Source organism: Tasmannia lanceolata, unplaced genomic scaffold (genome assembly GCF_043159265.1).
Source record: "Tasmannia lanceolata isolate RefF3 unplaced genomic scaffold, GAP_Taslan_0.1 ptg000015l, whole genome shotgun sequence".
Lineage (NCBI taxonomy): Eukaryota > Viridiplantae > Streptophyta > Magnoliopsida > Canellales > Winteraceae > Tasmannia > Tasmannia lanceolata.
The window spans coordinates 24,687,163-24,712,076 of record NW_027518692.1 but is presented as its reverse complement, the minus strand read 5'-3'; the positions used below and the strand labels follow the sequence as shown (position 1 = coordinate 24,712,076).

Genomic DNA, 24,914 nt, shown 5'->3' with positions numbered 1-24,914 from the left:
GGAGTAGGTAACCTATTCTAGGCTAAACTATAGAGGAATATACTTGGCTCTGCATTTGTTTACCCTTCAACTAATTTTCGTCTAATATGTAGGGTAAACAAAAGATGTGAATGTAATCACCTTTTATATGTTGCCACATGTACAATTGGCAAAATTCAAGGTGGCCTACTAGGGGTGTGTTTGGCGTACCGTTTGAAATAGCGTTTGAAACGGCGTTTTGGTGTTTGGTTGGCCAGATTAAAACGGCGTTTTAAACGGCAAACGGAGGTATTGTGTGTTTGGTTGCAAATGCCCCAAATCGGAGTTTTAGTGGTAAAATGACCAAAAAGGGCATTGTTTGGTTGGCCTCAATGTAACTCAACTACTCTCTCATTAGGCCCAATATTAAAAGGTCATTAGGATCTCATTCAACACAATTAAAATTAAACATCATTGCCATAAATAGTTATACTATTGTTCACAAAAAAATAAATTTAAAAAGTGGCACAATGAGTAATTTATATAGCACATAATTCATCACGAATGCGGTCCCGAACCGAACCCATGAAAGCATCATCACGTGCATAGTCAAATGTATCATTCTGATCCATAGCATGATCATAACCCAAACCAACATTAACAGTAGGCATATATGTATCATCATGGTCAGCTTTATCGAACTCCTCATCACGACTTGCATGCTTTCTGATGTAGTTGTGCAGTGACATTGATGCTACAATTAGTTGTATCTGGGTCTTTAAATCGAATTTAGGCATTCTGGATAGCAAGGCCCATCTATTTTTCCATACACCAAATGTGCGCTCTATAATATTCCTAAGAGAGGCGTGTGCTTGATTAAATTGCTCATTTGAACCACTTATTGGTTGAGTACCATGTCGAAAAGCTGGAACATGTGACATTTCTCCCTTGTATGGGGCCAAGTATCCCTTCATATTGGGGTAGCCTGCATCAACCACATAATATTTATCTACATCAAAATTTGAAAAGAAAGTTATGTAAGATATTATATATTATATTATATTAAATTTATAGTATTATTTGTGTACTTACCTCCCCTTGGGTGAGGAAAATTAAGATCCGGCGTACGCAGTGCCTCTGAAAAAATCCTCGTGTCATGAGCAGCATCTTCCCATCCTGCCCATGTAAAGGTGAAGCACATGTCAAAGTCACAGCATGCCATGACATTTGTTGAAGTGTAACCTTTCCTTCCTCGATATGGAATTTGCTCTGCTTGAGGCACAATCACTTGAATGTGGGTGCCATCAATAGCTCCAATATAATCTTTGAAGTATGGATAAAATTTTGCCCTATTTTTTATGTATGCAGGAATAATATCATTGTAATTAGGCTCTGGCTTAATCATATCAGACGAAAATCGCATTGCACAAGTTAAGATTTTATGAAATTGCCGGCTAATTGTCTCTCCAGAACTGCTCCTGCATATACCTATTAGAAAGGCCATGTCCTAATGTCATCAGAAACATTGCCATTATCTCCTCAATAGACATTGCTTTCGTTGGTGTTAACCCATATCTTGTTTTGAATAAATTACACAAGTTCCTAAATACATGTTTCTCCATACAAAGTTGCTCATAACATCGGTTTGGTGCACCATCTAATAGGTCCATGATAAATTTATGCCCAGTGTATTTACTTGTTCGGCAAGGTGTCTTGCAAAAATACATAGAATAATACCTAATTGCATCTTGTACACCTTCAACAACCATGGCCATCAAATCTTCATCATCATAATCTTCGTCACTGTCAATTGATTCAATTGATGCATCTGACCCATCTCCTGAATCCATATTCCCTGCAAATAAAAAACCAACAACTAGCATATTCAAATCCCGTATGGCACACCAAGGGAAGATGTTACTGGTATGCTCCAGGCCTCTGTAGTGTAAAAACAGTTCAAAATAAATTGTATACGAATGAAAAAGTTATACATTGTCTTGAGCTTGTTCAACTAACATATAAAAACCAACCAGTTCAAAATAAAAGTAACAACCAACAAGTTGCAATAGCCAAAAAAACTCTCAGAAGTTCACAACCATCGATCACAAGATAAAAAATAATGTCACTTGTCAACATCCAAGTAACACAAGTTCACAACCAACAGATAAAAAACTAATCAATGGGCTGGGGATAGTAAACATCGTCATCATCGAATGATGGTTGCAATGGGACTCCCAACTCATAATGTAGCCAACCAATCTTTGTTTTGTCATCTTCCATAGCCACCCACAATGCACGATTCTCTTTCACCTTGAACAATTTGCAAGCGGCATAAAAATTTAGTGACCCCCTCTCATAACCTGGCAACAAGGCTAATTGCCTCACGATTTTAGTCATGTCAGTATCAAACTTCTCCATACGGACAGATGTAGTCGTGCTCTTGCTTTCCACTGCAGTCGCGAGACGCTCTAAGTTTTTGAAAATATGATTTGCAACCAATCTTCTTTTTGCAACCCTTTCTTTTACATTAGGCTCTTTCTTCCGTGCTACTACATCTGGTTCCGTCTCATCTTCACCATAAACAGGCTCATTCGAAGATACTGGTGTGCCTACATCTTCATCTCCCTCTTCCTCTATATCAAATGGGGTAGATGGTTTGCTATGTTGTGTCTCAACTTGGCTTGCAGAAAGAGAAAATGCAAGTCTTCCAGTTGCAGAAACATCTAAGAACAGCTCCTCAAGATCCCAGCACCTTTCCAAGGCTCGACTCCTAAAGCACGCATACTTTTTATTTCTCTACACAAAATAAAAAAAAGAAACATTCATTTTACTGAAATGAAAAAAAAACTTATAATAAAAATAAATTTAGTTTAAGTTTATTAATTACCTTAATTTGAGTATCCCACCAATCGTTTGATGCATCTATGCAATGCTTCGCATGATCAAAACTCAAACCAGTTGCACTGGTCAACAAAGAATGCCACAACTGCCACTCCTTTTCAGTCGAGTCCCAATGATTTTTCATTTGTTCCTTAGTGAATCCCTTGCCCGTCTTCTCATTAAAACCATCAGTTGCTAGCGCCCACCCTTCCTTACTCAAGTGTGAACCGGGTCTAAATCCCCTCCTAACTAAGTCCTTACATATGTCAATCCAAGCATAATGGCTATCAGTGTCCCATTGAGCTTTCTTAATAATCTCTTTTCCATTTGCCTTCCCTTTTGTAGTCTGAGAAGATTTTTTTGCTTGATCACTTTCCATCTAAAAAATTCAAAGCGTAAGCAAGAAATTCTCTAAACAACTCTACAAGGTCAAGCTACAATAGAGAGTATAAACACAAAAAGCTAAATAAGCACCCAAATAAGAAGCCCCAAAGTAAGGTTTTCCGATGGTTGAGACCACACAAAAATAGCACCCAAATTAAATCACATTTAAGCACCCAAATCAGATTTATGTTCAAAATCCGAAACCCTAACTCAGCTGGTAGAGAAACCCCAAAAAAAATTACAAATTTCGAAACCCTATTATCATATTTCAAAAATACTATCGTTTGATTGTGATCTGTGTTTGCAGCACTCATGCATAGCAGCCTAAGCTACCAAAGTTTCTTAAACTAGTAGAATGAATTGATAGAGCTACAAACTCAACAAACAAAAAGCCATAGAATCAATTGACAGACAATCAAAGACAAAGCAACACCCAATATAGCTATTATGGAAGGAGCACAAGTGCTGGCTACACCCTTAAAAAAGTTACCAATGCCCACAAATGGTCCAAATGGAAGTACAACAACAACACAGCAGCTGTGTTGGGTTCTTTCCAAGGCTAGAATATCTACCTCATACAATGTCTATGAGCAAATTCCTTCCACAAACTAAGATAATTGTACCTTCTTTCCACAAAGTTCTATGACATGAAGTTGGGTTACAACACATCCCAAATAGACATTGAGTTCAACTCTGCTGAAGGATACCCTTATGAAATAAAACTGCTTTATAAGGGAGTTTTTTGGATCTGTAGAGTGTAACACTGTTCATAATAATGATAAGTGATTCTGACAGGAGGAGAGGCTTTCATAGAGAGTGTAAGAAGAAGAAGATATATAGGAAGAGAGGCTTTCATAAAATAATCAATTCAAACAAAACCACCACAGAAACCCCAAACAAATGAACCACAAAAACCCTAACCACCACAGAAACCAAACAAAAGAATCACAAAAAAACGTCCTAGAGAAATCACAGATACAAGAACAATAAAAAAACATACTACAGAAACCCCAACAACCAAAGAACCACAAAACCCTATTTTGGGTTTTTAGAAACCCTATTTTCTGAGATTTCACAAGATTAAAAAAAGGAAAAAAAAACCACTGAGTGGAAAGAAGAGAGAGAGATCCGTACCTGCTATGAAGCTTGGAGAGAGAGGTTGCTTGGAGACGTCTGGAGGTTGAAGACAAGTATCGTGTCTTTTTCTTTTTGGAGCACAGCGAGAGTCGGGGAAAACTATCGAAAAAATTTCGTTTTAACTTGTGCCAGAAAAACAAAGGTGTAAAAATGGGTTTGGTGAGGGTAAACATGTAAAAACCCACAACCCAAAAACTCCGTTCAAAACGGCGTTTTGCAAACGGACCTCCCCCCCTCCGTTTGCAAAATGCCGTTTTGATCCCTCAAAACGGTGTTTCAAACGGCGTTTTAAACGGTGTTTCAAACTGCGTTTTAAACGGTGGCTGCGCACCCAAACACTCCCAAACGGCCGTTTGGCTCCAAAACGGTGTTTCAAACGCCAAACGGGGTTTTAAACGGTACTCCAAACACGCACTAGATCCCCATGTAGAATATGTGGTCAAGATCACTTAAAGTGTGCCACGTGAACAATGCATATGTACAAATTAGTGGATCATTTCTAAGAGATTTTATATGGTGTAAGTATGGTTTTAAATTTCGACCGAAATCCCCCGAAACCAAAATTCGGGATACTCGAAACGTTACATTATTTCGACCAAAATTTTATTTGAAATTTCGCTTTTTCCGAAATATAAGGAAATTCACCAAAATCTCGATTTTTTAATTATTTAATATTTGCCTGAAATTTCGATAATTTCTGCTGAAATTTGGTATTGAATAAAATATTAATTTTAATGGTTTGGTCGGATTTTGGCCAAAATTTGAGGACCGCATTCCGAGACTGAAATTTGAAACCATGGGTGTAAGCCCGTATAGTTCAGTATTTCTCGAAAAGTACCACAGGGCTTACACATGGGGGTGTTCCAAGCTCTCTCCATTTCATGGACCACAACATAAATACGTCGTGCCCCAAAAATCATTTCCATAGGATGATCTCAAGTTCTCAACCCCCTATCTATAGTGGTTTTTATAATATGGACAGTTTGGATCATCCTATGGTGCGAGCCGTGCAGTGTTTTTTGAAAAATAGCGGACTATAGGGGCTTACACAAGATAACAATTCCATTTCTAATTATTGATAATTTCACCCATTTTGTTTGTCCTTTTCTGCAAATGAAGTAAAAGACAAAATAGGTGAAAATCCAACCAATTTTTTTAGAAAAAGACAAATTAGAAAGGTGGAAATGCTGCAAAAGGGATTGGAAATATGATTTCCCTTTTATGACTAAAACACCCTTACAGTGATGATAATTAATTAATTATGTCCCTATGGCTATAAAGTGAGGGCAAGCCGTAGAATTGGACGATTGAAAAGGGCATTCTCGGTCACTGGCATAATAACTTTTACCCTCCAAATCCCCCGTCCCAGAGCAAGAACTGAAGAAAAGGAAGGAAAACGAAGCAGAAGAAACAAAGAGAGGGAAAAGGGGTTAAGCAAAGAAGTAGAGATAGAAAAAAGGAGGGAAAAGAAGAAAGAAAGACCGTTAAATTCTAGGTTTTATTGTTGTAAGAAGAGAAAGCTGAAGGAAAACACGAATCTACCTGAACAAGAACGTCGTTTTAAAACGATCCCAAATTTGAAAAACCCTAGAAATTTGAATAGCAAAAGATATTGAAGGAGAGATTCTAAGATGGTGGTATGAATTTGAATAGTGATTCAATTCCCATTCTACTTATTTTCTCACTCGCTCTAGGGTTCTTGTATTGAACTTTGTTTGATTGGATTTTTCTTTTTCAGTTCTCCATTGCAGCCATCAATGATACAGACTCAAAAGGCCAGTGGGAGCCCCTTGCTCCTACCAAAGAAGCTCAGGCTAGTCTTTTTTTTTTTCTCTCTTTCTTACTCTTCATTTGTATGTACATCCTGTTTGCATTTGAGCCCTTTTAGATTTCAGTTTCCTTTCCCAAGTTCCAAGGATATAAATGTCGGTTTTTGGTGGAAATTTCGGCCAAAATCTTGTAAAGCCTTGATAAAAATTCGTTTGCTTAGAATTTCCACTGAAAAGTATAAAATTTCGCTGGAAATCTTTAACATTTTGGGGGAAATTTTGTAAATGAGGGTGGAATTTCGGGGACATTTCGGCGGAATCATGTACTTTTCTGATTCAATGTAATATTTTGGCCGAAATTTAAGACTATGTTCCCAACTCTTACCATTTTTTTGTGGGAACCAAACAAAACCCTTTGCTGCACAGACTTAGTACTCAACAAGGACAATCCTAACATATAATTAAATGTATTTTTAGTTGCTGAATTTAGATGCTCAAAAACTATGTGATGTGATCCGACCTTTGTCCGCATGCCATCCTTAGAAGTTTTCCATTTGTTTAGTTTCTAGGGCTTTATATTTCATTATGTTGATATTTAAGAGCCTAGATGTGGGGTTGTCTACATCAGCTAGGACCATTTGCACCAATTTGGTGTTGGAGTTTAGGGTTTGCATTATTATAGGCAACAGTTCAAAATGACTGACTAAATGTATAACATTAGATATTATGATTACCCAGTTTGCTTATTTTTGGTTTCCTAGAGTCCCTTTGGAAATACATAGTATAGAAGTAGAAGGAAAGGAAAACCAGTTCCTATTCCTTTACCTTTCTTTCCCTCTTGGTTTGGGAGGGAAATCAAACAGTAAAACAGGGCTTGAGTTTGGAAAATTTACAGCCGACAAGGACTGCCATATTAATAGTAAATTGCAACAAAAAAAAAAAAAACTATCGAAAGGAAAATATGTCCTTTTGCTTTGATTTCCCTTATTTGCACACCCAGATTGCAGTTTTCACATAAACCGGTTAATGTGATTTTGTCATGATAGATTCTATAATATGGATTACATACTTATTGTAACAACTCTTTTTTCATTGTTATAGGAATTTCATCTTTCTCAAACTTACCATGAAGGACTTCTTCAGTTACAAGCTAAAGAATACACGAAAGCCCGCGAACTTTTGGAGTCTGTTCTAAAAGATCCTCTCATATTGAGTGCTCAGGTACCGTTTGCTTCCAGCTAAAAGCTTGAAGTTTGTGATTATCATTTTAGTTAATTTCTCACTACTACTCTTATCCATTTGTCTTTAGGTGGATAATAATGCGAGTGATGGCCATTTGTTACAGCTCAGGTTTGGGATTTTACTTTATTGCTCTGGTTTTAGTAATGTGTGAATTATAACTGAATTAATATTAGTAACATCAAAAAGCGTATTTGTATATCGATTATGTAATTAATATCATCTATGGCACTTTATAACCTGGATGCCCAATGTTAGTTTGGCGTACTACTGGATTGTTGTTTTCTGCTGATCCACAATGAGATCGAATACTTATTGGATGAAACGTAAGTCTTGACTTCTCAAAATGCAGTTATATGGATGATTGAGGAATTGAACTAGTCCAGTTTATGAATTCAACGGTTCTAAAAACTTGTCAAAACTTTTGATTTGTGTATCCTAGCTGCCTCAAAAGCACACCACACATATGCAATTTTTTAATACTTTGAAATGACTGATTCCACAATTTATTTTGTTGGGGGGCTCCACGCAAAAGAAAGATCCCACATCGGAAAAGTGTAGAGATGTGGATGGGCTTATAGGGCACCCTCCTCTTAATGTCTAGCTTTTATGCGTGAGCTCTACTCGGGCCCTAACAAGTGGTATCAGAGCTGGGGCGTGGTAACTCGGGTGTGCCTCTGAGGACGAAAAAATCCCTCGGGGAAGATCTCGGTAACCCCAATGTGCCTCCGAAGACGGTGAAATTCCCTCGTAGCCAGGGCGTGGTAACATGGGTGTGCCTCCGAGGATAGAAAAATCCCTCGAGGAAGATCTCAGTAACCCCGGTGTGCCTCCAAGGATGGTGAAATTCCCTCAGAGAAGATATCGTAGTTCCCACATTGCCGCCGCATGGAGGGGCGAGATTGTCCATGTTGCTTCTGCATGGAGGGGAGATCTTTCCACACAAAAGCAAGATCCCACATCGGAAAAGTGTAGAGATGTGGATGTGCTTATAAGGACTTCGGCACCCTCCCCTTAACGGCTAGCTTTAAGGGTGAGTTCTACTTTGCCCGCAACATATTTGATGCGTGTTCATTCATTTAGGCTCTCAAACAACTGCAGCAGGTACATAACTTACAATGTAAATGGTACAGTGATTGGCAAATAGTCTTCTATCTTCTATCTAGTAGTGGAATGAATTTTAAGGCTTGCTTTAGACTTTATCCTTCTCCCGAAACACCTGAAATTACTCAAGCTGTGACCTGAAGGTGATCTTTTCCAAGAAGTCTATATGATATTTTATATTGGATTCCTCATGAACATTGTTTTGTATGACATTTGTGGGTTTTGGGTTGTGTGTAGTGTGTACTATTTGAATAGTCTAGTTGACGAAGCAATATAGTGCTCTTTTGACGTATGCAATGACCATAATTGCTGGAGATATAGTCATTTTCGGGGCAGATTTATGTATTTTATATTGAGACTTCTGTCAAAGATATTAGTGGAGCAAGATAGGTGATTGTAACTTCTACCATATTTCTAGAGAGTATTGCATGGTCATGTAGAGGGTTCATACATAGGGTCATAAGTCATTCATTCTCATTATATGATCACATTGTGTAAGATGGCTGATTTTGCTCTACTCTATCGTAGAATTTCTGCAAGATGATAACACCACAGTTCTTTGGTGTGACCCATTGTCATCTACAAAGTTTTTCATTTTTGATATTTTTTCTACAGGTTTCTATCATTGAAGAATCTTGCCTCTGTTTTCCTTCAACAAGGTCCGGCGCATTATGAAAGTGCTCTCAATTGCTATCTTCAGGCTGTAGAGATTGATGCTAAAGACTCAGTAGTCTGGAACCAACTGGGAACATTGGCGTGTACCATGGGATTATTGAGTATTTCACGGTGGGCATTTGAACAAGGACTTTTCTGCAGCCCCAACAATTGTAAGGGCGTATGCCAGTTCTCCAATTTTGTTTGAATGATTATGCATAAATGATGTTTCACTAAAGCTTACTTTTCTATTAGTGATTGCTTGCATCAATCCATCTCTTTGGTTATTTCTTTTTTCTTGCTGTAGTATTAGATTGATGCACATTGAATTGTGCATGGCATCTCTCTCACAAATATCTCCTATATTTCAAAATATAATGATTTTATCCCGATATTTTGATAAAACGACAAAATCACGAAATAGTCCCGATAATTTAAAAAAATATAGCGATATTTTCATTTACCAAGATAATATCACGATATTTTCATTTACCACGATAATATCACAATATTTTATGAAATATTTTTATTTTTTATTTTTATGTTAATATATATATATATATATATATATATATATATATATATATATATATATATATGAGGAATAAGATTGTGCGGTCGACCACACCAAGCTTAGGTGCGGTCGAGGGCCCCAAACTCATGTGGGCTCACTTTGTTAGGATGATCCAAAGCAATCATTTGAAAGGCCCTTACATAGATGGGGTATGTACAAAAAATCAGCTCCATTGGATCATCCTAACCCATCCATTTGTGGAGGTCAAAATGGACAGACACCGTTTGCCACAAATCTGCCCATTTTTGCCCTCCACTTTTGGAGGGGTTAGGATGATCCAATGGACCTGATTTTTTGTACACACCCTATCTATGATGGGGCCTTGCAAATGAATGGTTTTGATCAGCACAAAAAATGTGGGACCCATTTGTTTGGGCCGCTCGACCGCACACTCCTTTTCCTCTCTCTCTCTCTCTCTCTCTCTCTATCTATCTATATATATATTGTGAGCGGCCCCTCATACAAGCTTATATGAGGTGACCTCTAAAATCATGGTGGGCCTACATTTTTGGGGTGATCCGAACCGGTCATTTGATAGGCCCTGACGTAGATAAGGGGTGCCCAAAAAATCAGCTCCATAGGATCATCCCAACCCTTCGTAATGTGGAGGTGAAAGAGGGGAAAATGGACGGGTAAGTGGGCAAATTTATACCCGCCCATTTTCCCTCTTTCACCTCGACAGTTCAAAGGGTTGGGATAATCCTATGGAGCTGATTTTTTGGGCACCCCCTATCTACGTCAGGGCCTATCAAATGACCGGTTTGGATCACCCCAAAAATGTGGGCCCACCATGTTCTTAGCGGTCACCTCATATAAGCTTATATGAGGGGTCGCTCACAATCACTTTCCCTATATATATATATATATATATATATATATATATATATATATATATATATACACACACACATTTTATATTTTAAATAATTTTATATTATCATTTTTCCGATATAAACCCAAAAAAATACGAAAGATTAATATATCCCAAAAATTTTCCTTCCCGAGAACGATATTTGTGACATAGCATGGCACGATCCTGAATTTGCTGTTTTTGGCTATTGAATAGGGAACTGCATGGAGAAGCTCTTGGAAGTACTTATAGCTATCGGTGATGAGGTTGCATGTCTTTCGGTAGCAGAGCTAATACTGAGGCATTGGCCATCACATACTCGCGCTTTGCATGTCAAAGCTACCATTGAAGAATCAGACCCAATTCCATTTGCACCACGTGGTATAGATAAATTGGAACCAAAGCATGTCAGGCTAAAGTTTCCCGGCAAAAGAAAATCAACAGGTGATGATATAGATGAGAATGTCACTTCAAAAAGGCGTAATCAGAACATAGAATTGCAATTAGCAGAGGCATCTTGGCCAGCTCTTTTAGATGCAGTCCTAAGCATTTTACTTCCAACGAAGGGGAGTAGTTCTGAGACATCAGAAAATAGTCACTTTACTGAAAAAATGGATAGGTACGGTGATGTCAGAATAAGTATACACTTACCTTTGAGTTCAGAAATTGTTATGGATTCTCTAGAGGGGAAAGAAGTGAGTACTACTGCAATTTGTGAAAATGTGTCTTCCAGTGATTATGGCTTTGAAGAACATCCTCAAGAAAGGCGAAGTACTCGTCTTAGAAGTCGCAAACCAGGGAAAGAAGAGTCAGATTTTGCTAACAGTAAGGATTTGTCTAAAGTTGTCCTTCAATCACTAGAACCTTTTATTGTTGATAGGTTGGGGGCAAAAGATCCTGACTGTGCTGAAATTTATTCTGTTCCTGGTCCTTCCGGTGTTGTGGGAAATTTGTCAGATCTTGAGTGTAATGATGTTAGAGGGTTTATAATGGAAGCTTCGAACAATTATGGTGCTTACCATATGGCCCATCTGCTATTAGAAGAGGTTGCACATAAAAATCTACCATATCAGGAGATCTACATTAAATTACTTGAGTTAGAGAAACTCACAAGACATTGGGGCCAGGATAGAACCGCTGAATGTAACCTTTTTCTTGCTGAACTGTACTTTGACGTTGGATCATGTTGTGGCAATGAATCCAAGTGTTCGCATTTCTTCTGTGAGGCATCCTATCATCTTTGTAAAGTCATTGAGTTGGTTGCTTTGGATTGCCCTTCTCACTTGACTCGGACGTATAATATGAACACTAATTCAAAAATCGACCTGGAAACGAATGGTTCCGTTAGAATGGGTACACACTTAGATTTTATGGATGGGTATGGAAATATCTCTTCAAATGGTAGTTCTCAAAATTCTAGCATATTAGACGTAGAAAACTCTTCTTGCCAAGAAACTGTTGTGAATAATTCTCTCTTAACCAATAAACGCAACTTTTGGGTTCGGTTTTTCTGGTTAAGTGGTCGTTTGTCTCTTTCTTCTGGTGATAAGGGAAAAGCTTATGAAGAATTTTGTGTTTGTTTATCACTTTTAAAAAGTGAAAGAAGTGAGAATGATACTCAAGGTTTAGTCCCTTTGCCTCATTGCAAGCTTGTTAGAGGGTTAACTGTTGAAAGAGTGATGCATGAAATTCACTTGCTGGAAGTTGATTCATTATTGAAAAAAACCACCGGTGAAATGATTGAGAAAGGAATGTATTTAGAGTGTGTAAAGTTGCTTTCTCCACTTCTGCTCTACACTAAAGATGTTTATCTTGATCTGTTACCTGGTGATTACAATGAAGACAAAGGGGCTACATCAGTTGAATTATTGGCCTTAGATGTTTTAATATCAGCATGTGAAAATGCAAAGCCCATGGAGATTGAAGCGTATTTAAACTGCCACCGTCGGAAGCTACATATACTCACTGTGGCAGCTGGTATGGTATTGCCGGCCTCACATAAAGCTCTCCACAAAAATTCAATGTCAAAAACAACTGTTGCTTTTGAATTAGATTCTGTAGAGAACATGCAAAAGCATTGGAATCACATTGTCGCAGAAGAAGTTAAGGCAATATTCCGAAGTGCATCACACGTGAAGAATTTCATCGATCAAAATGAATCTTTTGTAAGCTGACCTTGTGTTCCTATTCCAAAATGGCATGTTTCTGTAATCATGTTCTTTCAGCCCAATGGTCTTTGATTCAAGAACTCTAGATCTATGTCACAAATATCTCCGATATTTTCAAAATATAGCAATTTTATCCCGACATTTTGATAAAACGATAAAATCCCTATTTACCGTGAAAAATAATGCGATAATATCACAATAACATCATGATATTTTTTTATTTTTTCTTAGATTATATATATCTTAAAGTAATTTTATTTGTATTGCCATTAAATAAAAAGTAATTTAATTTTTATCATTTTCCTGATATAAACCTGAAAAAAAAAATATTTTTTAATCTATCCCAAGATTTTCGTTTGCCGAGAAATTCCCCAGAACGATATTTGTGACTTGGCTCTAGATAGCAAGAGATGTGGTCCACCACTCGATACAAAGGAAACGAGGTGATCAAAATTGATACATCATACATGTAATTGCTGTGTCATGGTATAGCCCAAATATAAGTCAATAGGTCCCCATAAAAAAGGAAGAGTAGTTTTTAGTCAAACACTGTTGAGCTTGTATATGGGCATTGCCAACAGTCATTAAACACTGAATGCCTCGTATATTGAATAATTTTAATTTTAAATTTGTCCTCAATATCTCTATTTCAGATTTTAATTTCATATTATTTACTATCCTATTAGTCTTCAAATGATGTGATATTCTTTCTTTGCTTCCATTGTCAAACAGAATGACCAAGCGTGTGGTCTTCCCAGACTTGCTTTAATATGATATAGTGGAAAATACAGGAACCCGATGACGAGATGAACGGCTGTCATTTTGAGTCACGACTCAATGAGATGTCGGCCTGGTTACAAGCTTGCTAAAATATTTCAAATTATGGATTATTAGATTATCTTTTATTATTGGAGTGTCCAAAAGAAAATATACGGTCAGACTATTTATTATATTTATATAATCATTTAAAAATATATATCATATATGTTACCCAGGTACAGACACGGATACAGATACAGACATGGGACAACTTAGGAATTTTCAAAATATAGGACACAAATACAGATACATATACGGATATCCATACCACACAATAAGGCCCTAGACTTGCATAATTTAAATACCATAACACTTAACTTGATTTAACCTACAAGTTAGAATTGATAATAAATCTAAAATAGCATTTGTAAGAGTTGCATACTCAGCTGTAATTGAAATATGCGACACAAGCAAAAGAATAGTAGTTAATTCAAACAGAGTGACAAGTGTTTGAAACATGCTAGCTACATTGAATTATAAGAGGATCCATGAAGTATCTGGTACGAGTCTTGGGCATGGTACATTGGGCCTCCACATGTATTTGGGTTTCATATGTTTGAACTTTGAAGTCTAGATTTAATATTTCTAGATTTAGATTTAAGGATACAAAGTCTAGATCTTTGATATAAATCTAAGGATTTGTAGTCTACTCTGGGATTTCTAGATACAGATCTAGGGATTTTTGGTGTAGATCTAGGAGTTTTGAGTTCTAGATTTAGGGTTTTGAGTGGAATACAAAGGAAAATAGAAGGAAAAGAATTTTGAATGAGATGAGAAAGTAAGAATATTGAAAGCGGAAGAATAGAGTTAGTATTTCCAAATGAAAGAGAAGAAAAAGAAAATGAGGCTGGAATGATTCTACTCAACAATACAGGAGGGGTTGAGTGAGCCATATATAGATTACAAATATACATACCTGCAAGCATATACATTCTAACAACAAAAGAATATTGAATGAGATGAGAAAGTAAGAATATTGAAAGAGGAAGAATAGAGTTAGTATTTCCAAATGAAAGAGAAGAGAAAGAAAATGAGGCTGGAATGATTCTATTCAACAATACAAGAGGGGTTGAGTGAGCCATATATAGATTATATACATCCCTGCAAGCATATACATTCTAACAACATACATTCCAATCCAGCTAGTTATTGGAGGATTTGGTGTGGGGAGTCTCATGGCTGATTTATGATCATCAGATCTAGTCCATGGTTACCTGGAACACGGTTCGTTCTGGTACACTGTACGATGGTAGCCCGGTACACGGTATGATGAGGGTAGGCTAAGTTGGTTCGCTATATGGGGTTGCGGGTCGGTTTGGAGCGTTAATCCGGGTCGCTCTGGTGCTCTCTCTATTGTTTAATGTTATGCCAAAAGATGCTAAAGCATTGTCAGGCCTTATCTTAAATATTTCTTTCTTTTTTGAAAAGTGGCATTATCTTAAATATGACGGTCAAGCATATCAACTGGTGGCCGCTCACTGTTTTTGGGAAAGATTATCACATTTGACAGCTATTTAAAAAAGAGATTAAAACTTGTAGTGCCAATATCAGTTTTTGGGAAAGGCAATAACATTTGACAACCGTTTAAAAAAGAGGTTAAAACTTGTAGTGCCAATATCAGTAGGCTTATGGTCGGATTTTTTGTTTAGGGTTTTTTAAGTGGCCGCATGCCTTCCACGGTTCTCCCCCCTCTCTTATGCCATTTACAAATCCTCTCTCTACAAAAGCAAGGAAGCAGCGAGGGAGGTTTTACATTACTGTACATGGATTGTATTTCGATTGGTGATCATCAATGGAAGTTTTTGTAGGAGCAACATTTGTTTCAGGTTAGCCTCTTTACCGCTTCTCAGTTTCTTCTTTTTTTTCGGCCGCCAATATGATTTGATTAAAGCTAGGAAGGAGAGTTGTTTTTTTATTCTCTTCCCCTCCTCTATGCATCTCTCCCTTTCCCGCGGGTCGCCTGTGTTGCCATTTTTGGTGATCCGGTATAAAATGACCCACATTTGGGGTCGGCGACCCCGGATTGTGGGTCGGAGAGTGGGAGGGCGATCTCGGTAACATTGATCTAGTCATTCTTTAGGTCACGTTTTGGGGAGGATTATTTTATCTCTTCATTCGCTAGAGCTCATAAGGTTCTAATTTATCCTTCAATTCAAGCTTTTAATCGGATGACCATGATTGAAAACATCAACACACTTGACAAAGTGAAATGGAAAGCTTATTGTTAAATGTGTATGTTTTTCTAAAGGAAACAGATCAAGCAACCTCATCTCTATTCATTTTACGGTAGCACAAAAGGTTTGAAATATACCCTTCGGTGGTTGGGTTTTTTGGTTTTTCCCGATTCATCCAAGAGAGAAAAGGAGCGCCCAAAAAAAGGTTTCTTCCTCCACACGATGTTATTAAATTAAATTCTCCTAGTAGTTCTAAAGAGAACCGGCTGCCCAAAACAGGGGAGGGGGAGTGTTAGAACGACAAGTGAGATTTTGAAGGTGTTTTCAGGCTTATTTTTGTCAGAAATTTGAACAAGGTGAAGTTGAGTGCCTTTCTTATGGATCTCCAAACCTTCTTTAATGAGATAGGGGGTACACTTTTCGCAGAGGGCAATCTCTCAAACCCAATTAAATGAGCCTCCCTTCATTCCTTTGGATCTTGGAGGTTGCAAATATAAGTGGATGAAATTGATGTTATAAGTAGAGGTTTAGATGTTTCTTCTGTTCATATTGTAAGAGAGTTTATTGACTTTGCCATTTGGTTGGCGCTTGAGGGTGTAAATAGAGCTTCGTAATGTGTGGAGCCATCTCTACCACTGTTGTAATTTCATTTTTTAATATATTTCTATTTCCATATATAATGTATATATAAATGACATGATTCAATTTTATCTAACATGCTACTAACTGTAACTTTTTGCCTGCAGGATGGCCTCAATGCCCTGGCGAGCACCATTGCTGATATCCAGTCTTTGCTTTTGACAGTTATGTGTAATATTGTGGGAGTTCTCGTATGCCAAAAACCCTCTGGTTTTGGAATGGAAAATCAAGCCGAACGACTTGAAAGCCAATGCTTTCTAGATGCAGCCGTTGCATTCTGCAAACTTCAACATCTCAATCCAACGATCCCTGTGAAAACTCAAGTAAGTTGTACCCTGCATTAGAAGAAATGTGTCTCATTGAATTAAATTTTTCAATGAAATTTTATGATTTATCATTCAAGGATCTGTTTCAAATGATTCATTTTTTTTTAATATCAGGTTGAATTAATTGTGGCAATCCATGAATTGCTTGCTGAACATGGCCTTTGTTGTGCTGGTAAAGATAGTGAAGGGGAGAAAGGGACATTTCTCAAGTTTGCGATCAAGCATTTGTTGGCCTTAGATATGAAATTGAAGTCTAGTTTTCACTCTTCAAACAGAGGGTTGGCAATGAAGCAAAATGATGACTTCTTTTCCCATAATAGCAATGAGAAAATATTTCTGAATGGAACAAAATCAAATACTGTGCTGGATGTGGGGACTGTTGGGGTTGAAAAGGGGGAAATTGGAATTCTTGATAAGGATGCTCCTGATGAAATGACTTCTGAATGCATATCTGCCCATGAAGGCCTAGATAAGAATGGGGAAGGAGTAAAAAATGGAAAGGATGGTGCCGATAACAAATTGCATCATAAAGGAGAACAATTAAACAGTGAAGTTGTTGAATGTGGAAACAATCTTATTGATGTTGAACGGACAACGGTCGAATTGGGAATTGAGAACGCCTTGGATCAGAGTTTTTTCTGCTTATATGGTTTAGATCTTAAATGTGGTTCAGATTCATCTTATGAAGACGATCTAGCCATACACAAAAACACTAATCGCGGAGATTACCAAACCAAGGAGCAATGTGCTGATGTGTTTCAATATATTTTACCTTATGCAAAAGCTTCATCTGTGAGTGTTGCTTATATTTTTTCCGTACAAGATCTTAGCAATTCATTGCTTCATTCTTGAGAATATCCCAAAACACTCTAACTTTGTTAACCATTATTTGGCTGCTTGATATTACTTTGTCTCAGAGATCTGGCTTGGTTAAACTTCGAAGAGTATTAAGAGCCATACGTAAACACTTTCCACAACCACCAGAAGACATGTTGAAAGAAAATGCTATCGAGAAGTTCTTAGATAATCCTGATTTATGTGAAGAGAAGCTCTTTGAAGTGGTTGGCTCTGATGGAAATTTGGAATCTATTGTCGATTCAATATTTCCTAATGGAAAAGGCATCAAAAATTCCAAAACAGTATCAGCGGGGAGGTATGCATATATTATGTGCACTTTATTTCATATTATCGTTGTTCATTATCTATGTCACAAATATCGTTCTCGGGAATTTCTCGGGATATATTAATTTTTATTATTTTCTTCGGGTTTATATCTGGAAAAAATGATAAAAATAAAATTATTTTAAAAATAATAAATATATAAAATTTAAGAAAAAATATAAAATAAGAATATTGTAAAAATATCTTGATAATATCGTGATATTATCGCGATATTTTATGATAAAAAATGAAAATATCGCTATATTTTTAAAATCTTAGGATTATTTCGCGATTTTGTCGTTTTATCAAAATGTTGCGATAAAAACGCGATATTTTGAAAATATCGGGAAATATTAGTGACATAGTTCATTATGCTCTGAACCCTGAATTTCAGTTTGTATTCTTAGGGACGGTGCATGATTTGCTTGATGTGTAAAAAATATTTATTTGCAGCTCTGAGCCATATTTGGAGGTTTATGGCAACCTGTATTATTTTCTAGCTCAAGCTGAAGAAATGAGTGCAACTGATAAATGGCCTGGCTTTGTACTTACCAAAGAAGGGGAAGATTTTGTTGAGCAAAATGCAAACCTCTTCAAATACGATTTACTGTGCAACCCTTTACGCTTTGAGAGCTGGCAACGGCTGGCAAATATTTATGACGAGGTAAGAATAAGATATATTAATGTTTGTTGTGTACTTCCCATTTGAGTCCTGTAGAAAGACCAAAAACCATTTATGTGTTGGCCATCTTTCCCGGTCACATTATTTTATCTTTTGAAGAAAATTCTTTCGGTATCAAAACAGGAGGTAGACCTGTTGCTGAATGATGGCAGTAAGCACATAAATGTTGTAGAATGGAGAAAGCATGCCACTTTGCCTCGGAGAGTCGAAACCAGTAGAAGGAGGAGCCGACGGTGTTTATTAATGAGTTTGGCTCTAGCAAAGACACCTGTTCAGCAGGTTTCACTTTGATTACTATATCTGTAATGTTGACAAATCATTTGCTCAGTAGTAAAATCTTACTCTATGCTATGTCACAAATATTTCCGAAATTTTCAAAATACCATGTTTTTATCGCGACATTTTGATAAAACGATAAAATCCCGAAATAATCCTGAGGTTTTAAAAATAGAGCGATATTTTCATTTTTATCATAAAATATTGTGATAATATCACGATATTATCCTGATATTTTTATGCTATTTTTTATTTTTCTTCAATTTATATGTTTATATATTTTTTAAATTATTTTATTTTGATCATTTTTTCCCGATATAAACCTGAAAAACTAAAAAAATTAATATACCTTGAGATTTTCCATTGCCAAGAAATTCCCGAGAATAATATTTGTGACAGATTCTATGCACACCGTCAAATTTATGTATGAGTTGTTGAAATTTTGATTTTTTCTGTTTGCTTCCAGAGCCAGATACATGAGTTGCTGGCTCTAGTATATTACGATAGCCTTCAGAATGTTGTACCATTTTACGATCAGCGGTCTGTTGTAGCAACAAAGGATGCATCCTGGACGATACTTTGTCAGAATTCAATGGAACACTTTATGAAGGCTTTTCAGCAGAAGTACTTAATCCAATCTCAATCAATACTTTTATTCCTTTGTTTACCTAACATTTATTTGATCGGCATATTTTAATATTCTTTTTGAATTGTAGGCCAGATTGGTCACATGCATTCTACTTGGGGAAACTTTGTGAAAAGCTTGGATATCCGTGTGAAAAGGCGTTATCATACTATAGCAAAGCTGTCACATTGAACCCATCTGCCGTAGATCCTGTGTACAGGATGCATGCATCGCGTTTGAAGTTACTCTATACATGTGAAAAGCAGAAACTAGATGCCCTCCAGGTTAGTAGTCTAACCATTCTTATCTAATCCCCCGTTGGAGTTCCCCATCTTTCTTGGGGTATTTGCAGTAATAGAAGAATCATCTCAAATCTTCTTTTTTGCTCTTGTGAAACTACCAATTCCTCCAAAAGCTTAATTTGTTAGAGATGGTGTTATCTAATCTTTTATACTTTAACACTCCCCCTCACGTGTGGTCAGTCTTTTTAGGGTTGGCTTACATGTGGCACATTTGGCCCTTCTTTTGGGTTGGCCATTAAATGTGGTTTTTTAATGTCAAGGAGTTTTGAACTCGGGACCTTTGCTCTGATACGATGTGAAACTACCAATTACTCCAAAAGCTTAAGCTGTTAGAGATGGTGTTATCTAATCTTTTATACTTCAACAGTTCTCAAGTGGAAGTTCATATACTTCCAAATATTTTCTAAACAATTTTATATAATCTCTTGCTATGTCAGTCAGAATAATCAAAGATTGTTTATGTTAGTGTGCAACAAAAAATTGGGAAGATCATATGAGTTGCCACATGCGTGCATATGACTATGTATGCAAGGTTTAATAGTATCGAAGCGGTGTACAATGTGGGCACCCATAATAGTGCTGAAGCAATTATCTTTGGTTTCTTTCCCTTTTTTTCATCTGTTCGCCACTTCATTTTTGTTTTTGTTGCTTTAACTTTCGCTTTTCGGTTGGTCAGGGAAGGGATTCCGAAAGCACCTGCCTCTGGCTTCTTTGGCCCTGTTTCCGTTCTTAATTACCCTTTTAATTAAGTCACTCCACCCATAGCAACCCAATTCCTACGCTCAATCTGTAGTTGTGACTTGCTAACTGGGAACCAAATCTAGTGGTCTGCCTACAACGTCATATGTATTCCGTTTTCCTTATGGAAAAAGAGATGGGCATCGATTCTTCCCATGGTTACAAATAAAACATTGGACCATATTTTTTTTTATCCAAGTCATAATTGGTTAAGTGAATGTGGAAAGACAGATATTGACAGATCTGTTTTTGTCTCAAACGATGAAGAAAACTTTATTTATAAACTGAAAATTTTCAGAAACAGATACGAGGAACATATATAAACAGAAATACACATTTGCGAAGGGGTCAGAGATGAGATTTCCCCTAAAAAAGCCATTCTCTCCCCACGCCACCGTCAGCCAACATGTCCACGATCTGAAACTTTGTTGATAATGTTAGCCTATCTCCACAGTCTGGGGATTGCTTCTTTGCCCGTGTGATAACATTAGATATTGGCATATGCATAATTGTCTCGCTGCTATCTTTTCCCTAGATATCATTTCAATAGCTCTCAATTTGTTTCCTGTTTCATTTGTGTTTAGTGTTTTGTGGCAATCAAATCTTCCATTGCTTCTACTGTTGACATCTTTACGTACTCATGATTTATATATTCTGTTTTATTTTTCATATTTCAAATGTTTACAGATAATGATGTACAAATTTTCAGTTCTATGATTAGCCGTGTTACAATTTTAAGAAAGCACCAGTTTTGTTTATTTATCTAGAAACTTGTTTTGATTATTCCTTATGCCCTTTCCAGATAGTCACTGCATATTGCTTCAGTGAATCTGCGAAGGAATGTGTGCGGAGTATGTTTGGATGGACTGATAATGATCTTCAACAGTTGCCTATTGTTATTAAGGGGGGGACCATTCGATCAGATTCTGAAAAGACAAAAAACCAACCAGAATTTTCTAAAATAGAAGAGGCTTGGCACATACTTTATAGTGATTGTCTTTCAGCCCTTGAAGTCTGTGTGGAAGGGGAGCTCAAACATTTTCATAAGGCAAGATACATGCTTGCTCAAGGACTGTATAAAAGAGGTGAGAGTGGGGACTTGGAGAGGGCGAAGGATGAACTTTCATTTTGCTTCAGGTCCTCTAGGTCTTCTTTTACAATTAACATGTGGGAGATTGATGGTATCATGAAAAAAGCTAGGTATGGAAGTTTTCGTTCTATTCAATTTTCCAATTATTAAACCAATTAGTTAGTAACTAACCATTTATCTGGTTTGTACACTGCTGACTAAGTATCTTCTGCTTGATACTGGCTAAGTAACTTTCCACTTTAACACCTAGGAAACCACTCAGTTTATTTTTCTGTTTTTTTTTTTAATTATAGTTTACTTTTCTGATTGGCACTTTGCCAGGAGGAAAACCCCAGGTCTTGGTGGAAGCAAAAGGGGTCTGGAAATCAGCTTACCAGAAAGCTCTCGAAAATTTATTACTTGTATTCGAAAGTATACTATGCTCTATTTGAACCTGTTAGAGAGGACTGGAGACTTCTGTACTCTTGACCGGGCTTACACATCTCTTCGAACCGATAAGAGGGTAATAAATTAGTCTAGCATAGATCTTCCATATAAAATGTTGTTCGTTCAAATGACTTTTGTCAAAGACTTACTTAGAATTTACCTTTTCCATGAAGTTTTCCTTGTGCCTGGAAGATATTGCTCCGGTCGCGCTTACAAGGTACATTCAAGCCTTGACTTTATCAATCTGTCATACTGAGACCCTTGGCTCTGGTTCTGTGAATTCTCTTGACCTTCTGCTGGAAAGGATGTTCAATTTGTTCATGGAGCATGGCAACTTATGGACTGATAAAAGTAGTTTACCTGAAATGAATAGCCCAGAGTTATCAGAAAACAGCCTCTACAGGTATGTCATGTGAGTTTGTTGCTCCTATGATTACAGATATGGTGGTGTTCACTTTTGACCTATGTCGCAAACATCTCCGATACACGTTTTTTATTGTGGCATTTTGATAGAACAACAAAATCCTGAAATAATCCCGAGATTTTAAAAATATAGCGATATTTTCATTTTTATCCTAAAATACCGCAATAATATCACGATATTTTTACAATATTTATATTTTATATTTTCTCTTAAATTTTAATTTTTTAAATAATTTTATTTTTATCATTTTTTCCTGATATAAACCCGATTTTTTTTTAATATATCCCGAGATTTTCATATGCTGAGAAATTCCCGAGAACGATATTTGTGACATAGCTTTTGAAATGGCTAGTTTCGTTATGGCAGTTACATCCACCGATATATCCACTCATTGGAGAGGGATGTCAGATTGGAGACGCTAGAAGGAATAAATGAGAAGATTCGAAAGCGATTCAAAAATCCAAAATTGTCAAATAGTAACTTTGCCAAGATATGTAAGCATGCGTCCGTGGCTTGGTGTCACTCTATTCTCATTAGTTTGGCCCTGATAACACCATTACATGTTGAAAACCCAAACACACAAGATCCTACTCCTGTTACTTGTGGTTCAGAAAATGGCATGGTTCTTTATGTTGATATACAAGCCAATGAACTATGGAGTTCATCAGAATTTGGAGACCCAACCCATCCCAAAGCTCTTGAAATGAAGTGGAGCCACATGTTGTCCAAAATCAAGAATGTCCAAATCAAGCAAGCTACGGAAGAAAATATAGAGGCTGCAGCCTCTTTACTGAGATGTGCCTACAACTTTTATCGGGAGAGCCCTTGTGGAACCCTTCCATCAGGTATCAACCTTTACATCGGACCATCTCGTTTAGCAGCTGAGGGACCATGCCCACCAGCCATAGATGGTGTCGACACCCTTGATCTTAGCATCCCACGGAAGCTTCTCTTATGGGCGTACACGCTGGTTCATGGTCGTTACTTGAACATCCTGGCCGTTGTAAAGCACTGCGAAGAAAATGCAAAGGTGATAATCTTCATAGTTTTAAATTTCGGCCGAAATATTTAAATTTCAGTTTGGACTGAAACCAAAAGTACATTGAATCGGATTTTTACATGATTTCCCCGAAATTTTGGTTGTTTTTCACCCTTATTTACAAAATTTCTACCCATATGTTAAAAATTGCCATCAAAATTTAAGGTTTTCCTCTTCAATTGCCGAAATTTCCACCGAAATGGCTGAAATTCCCTGCAAAATTTTATACTTTTCAGTGGAAATTAAAAAAAAAAAAAACCGAAATTTCTGTCAAATGTTTAAATGATTTTGGTCTAAATTTCCATGAAACTGACATTTAAAACCTTGATAGTCTTGTAATCTTAGATCTGTTATGAGTTTCATTTATAGGGGTGGTTGACTTTTTCCTAACGTGAAGTGGGGTTTGTTGTGGGTAAAAAAAATTGGGTAATGCAGTCAAGGGTGAAAAGGGGGATTGCAACATCGTCTGCTTTGCCACACACGAGTGGTCCCACTTGTACTCCTCATACAGGTCTCTGTGGTCTTACCTCCTTAAATTTACTCACGTGGTTTCCAGTTATTTAAGTCATTTTCTCTGCGCTTACAAATACTGATTTGGGTTGAAATACAACAATTTTAACAGGTGGTGGTGGGAAGGAGAGAACCAATCAAGATCAATTCGGTGAAGCTGAGGATAACCCATCAACTGCCGTGGCATCCAATTTGCAAGGAGATGGCGTTCATGGCTCAAACATGGCATCTTGTTCCACCGAAGGCCAAAAAACTGTGTCGGCTATTTCGCCCCTCCATCCGTGCAACAACACTAATGCAGAAAGGATTATTCAAAATGGGCACGAGGGAAAGAAGGATACAGATTAAACTGCTGTTACCAACCTCCATCCATAATCAGCTGTGTTCTATGAGATTATCCATTCCATTGGCTATGTATAGGATTTCTGGCATATCTATCAATGTGAGTTTTTCTCCTTTCCTCTCCATTAATACCATCTCACAAGAAAGCTATTATCTCTGTGAAACATTAATTTTCTATTTTAATCATGATTGGCGACACGACTAATTTAGGAAGAAGGGAATTGGAGATTTGAATTACAGAAGTTTGCGTTGTCTTGGCAACATGGTACATGAACGTTGGTTTGCTACTGCTAGTCTCTTGTAAATAATAACCCACTGTTATTATTTTACTCTGCATGCAAAAACAGGTTTGAGAGGCTGAAAGATCTTTGTTTTGCCAGTGTATTATTGTACAGTGAAGAACAATTTGTCATAATCTTCCATTTTCCTGATAATCTCAAAGTCATTAGCTTTTCCATTTTCCTGATTATCTCAATGAGTCTAGCTTTGACATCCTGTATTCTTCCTTTCAATTGATCTAAGGTACACATGCGTAAGATCCTTTATTTGTTCCAGTGGTCGACCAATTGTGAATTGGTGATACCCCAGTAATTGCAGTTAATCATCCTGATGGATGAACAGTTG

The 24,914-nt window shown here is 37.0% G+C and overlaps 3 protein-coding genes across 6 annotated transcripts; 1 reads left to right on the top strand and 2 right to left on the bottom strand.

The window, feature by feature from the left end:
* Window positions 1–497: 497 nt before the first annotated feature.
* Window positions 498–1,808, bottom strand: LOC143891881 (uncharacterized). The gene is made up of 3 exons (XM_077396382.1): window positions 1,553–1,808; window positions 1,051–1,446; window positions 498–943 (listed from the first exon to the last, which is right to left on the bottom strand). Exons 1-3 carry the CDS (start codon window positions 1,806–1,808, stop codon window positions 498–500), a joined length of 1,098 nt encoding a protein of 365 aa, XP_077252497.1.
* A 91-nt stretch (window positions 1,809–1,899) lies between these two features.
* Window positions 1,900–4,460, bottom strand: LOC143846764 (uncharacterized). Its single transcript, XM_077355321.1, has 3 exons — window positions 4,357–4,460; window positions 2,846–3,217; window positions 1,900–2,754 (listed from the first exon to the last, which is right to left on the bottom strand). The coding sequence occupies exons 2-3, from the start codon at window positions 3,215–3,217 to the stop codon at window positions 2,131–2,133; spliced, it is 996 nt and encodes a 331-aa protein (XP_077211436.1). The 5' UTR covers window positions 4,357–4,460; the 3' UTR covers window positions 1,900–2,130.
* A 1,251-nt stretch (window positions 4,461–5,711) lies between these two features.
* On the top strand, window positions 5,712–24,750 carry LOC143845623 (Tetratricopeptide repeat (TPR)-like superfamily protein). 4 transcript variants are annotated; one of them, XR_013234482.1, is made up of 20 exons: window positions 5,712–5,996; window positions 6,098–6,172; window positions 7,230–7,349; window positions 7,438–7,478; window positions 9,087–9,298; window positions 10,766–12,714; window positions 16,457–16,672; window positions 16,790–17,467; window positions 17,593–17,828; window positions 18,290–18,500; window positions 18,642–18,797; window positions 19,261–19,418; window positions 19,511–19,703; window positions 21,262–21,659; window positions 21,871–22,051; window positions 22,149–22,387; window positions 22,766–23,429; window positions 23,874–23,949; window positions 24,061–24,390; window positions 24,501–24,750. XR_013234482.1 is itself a non-coding variant. In XM_077354006.1 (19 exons), exons 1-19 carry the CDS (start codon window positions 5,991–5,993, stop codon window positions 24,294–24,296), a joined length of 6,045 nt encoding a protein of 2,014 aa, XP_077210121.1. In that variant the 5' UTR covers window positions 5,712–5,990; the 3' UTR covers window positions 24,297–24,750. The 4 variants fall into 4 exon arrangements, 3 of the variants coding, with proteins under 3 accessions (XP_077210121.1, XP_077210122.1, XP_077210123.1); XM_077354006.1 differs by having other exon boundaries at window positions 24,061–24,750; XM_077354007.1 differs by having other exon boundaries at window positions 5,713–5,996; window positions 22,149–22,378; window positions 24,061–24,750.
* The last annotated feature ends 164 nt before the right edge of the window (window positions 24,751–24,914 follow it).

Coding starts and splice junctions, on each gene's coding strand:
- LOC143891881 (XM_077396382.1), bottom strand. CDS start 1,808: ATGGATTCAGGAGATGGGTCAGATGCATCAATTGAATCAATTGACAGT. Junction 1,447..1,552: donor ACATGTATTTAGGAACTTGT/GTAATTTATTCA, acceptor CCTTTCTAATAG/GTATATGCAGGAGCAGTTCT. Junction 944..1,050: donor TTTTCCTCACCCAAGGGGAG/GTAAGTACACAA, acceptor TGGTTGATGCAG/GCTACCCCAATATGAAGGGA.
- LOC143846764 (XM_077355321.1), bottom strand. CDS start 3,217: ATGGAAAGTGATCAAGCAAAAAAATCTTCTCAGACTACAAAAGGGAAG. Junction 2,755..2,845: donor GGTGGGATACTCAAATTAAG/GTAATTAATAAA, acceptor TATTTTGTGTAG/AGAAATAAAAAGTATGCGTG.
- LOC143845623 (XM_077354006.1), top strand. Junction 6,173..7,229: donor CTCCTACCAAAGAAGCTCAG/GCTAGTCTTTTT, acceptor TCATTGTTATAG/GAATTTCATCTTTCTCAAAC. Junction 18,501..18,641: donor TGGCAAATATTTATGACGAG/GTAAGAATAAGA, acceptor GTATCAAAACAG/GAGGTAGACCTGTTGCTGAA.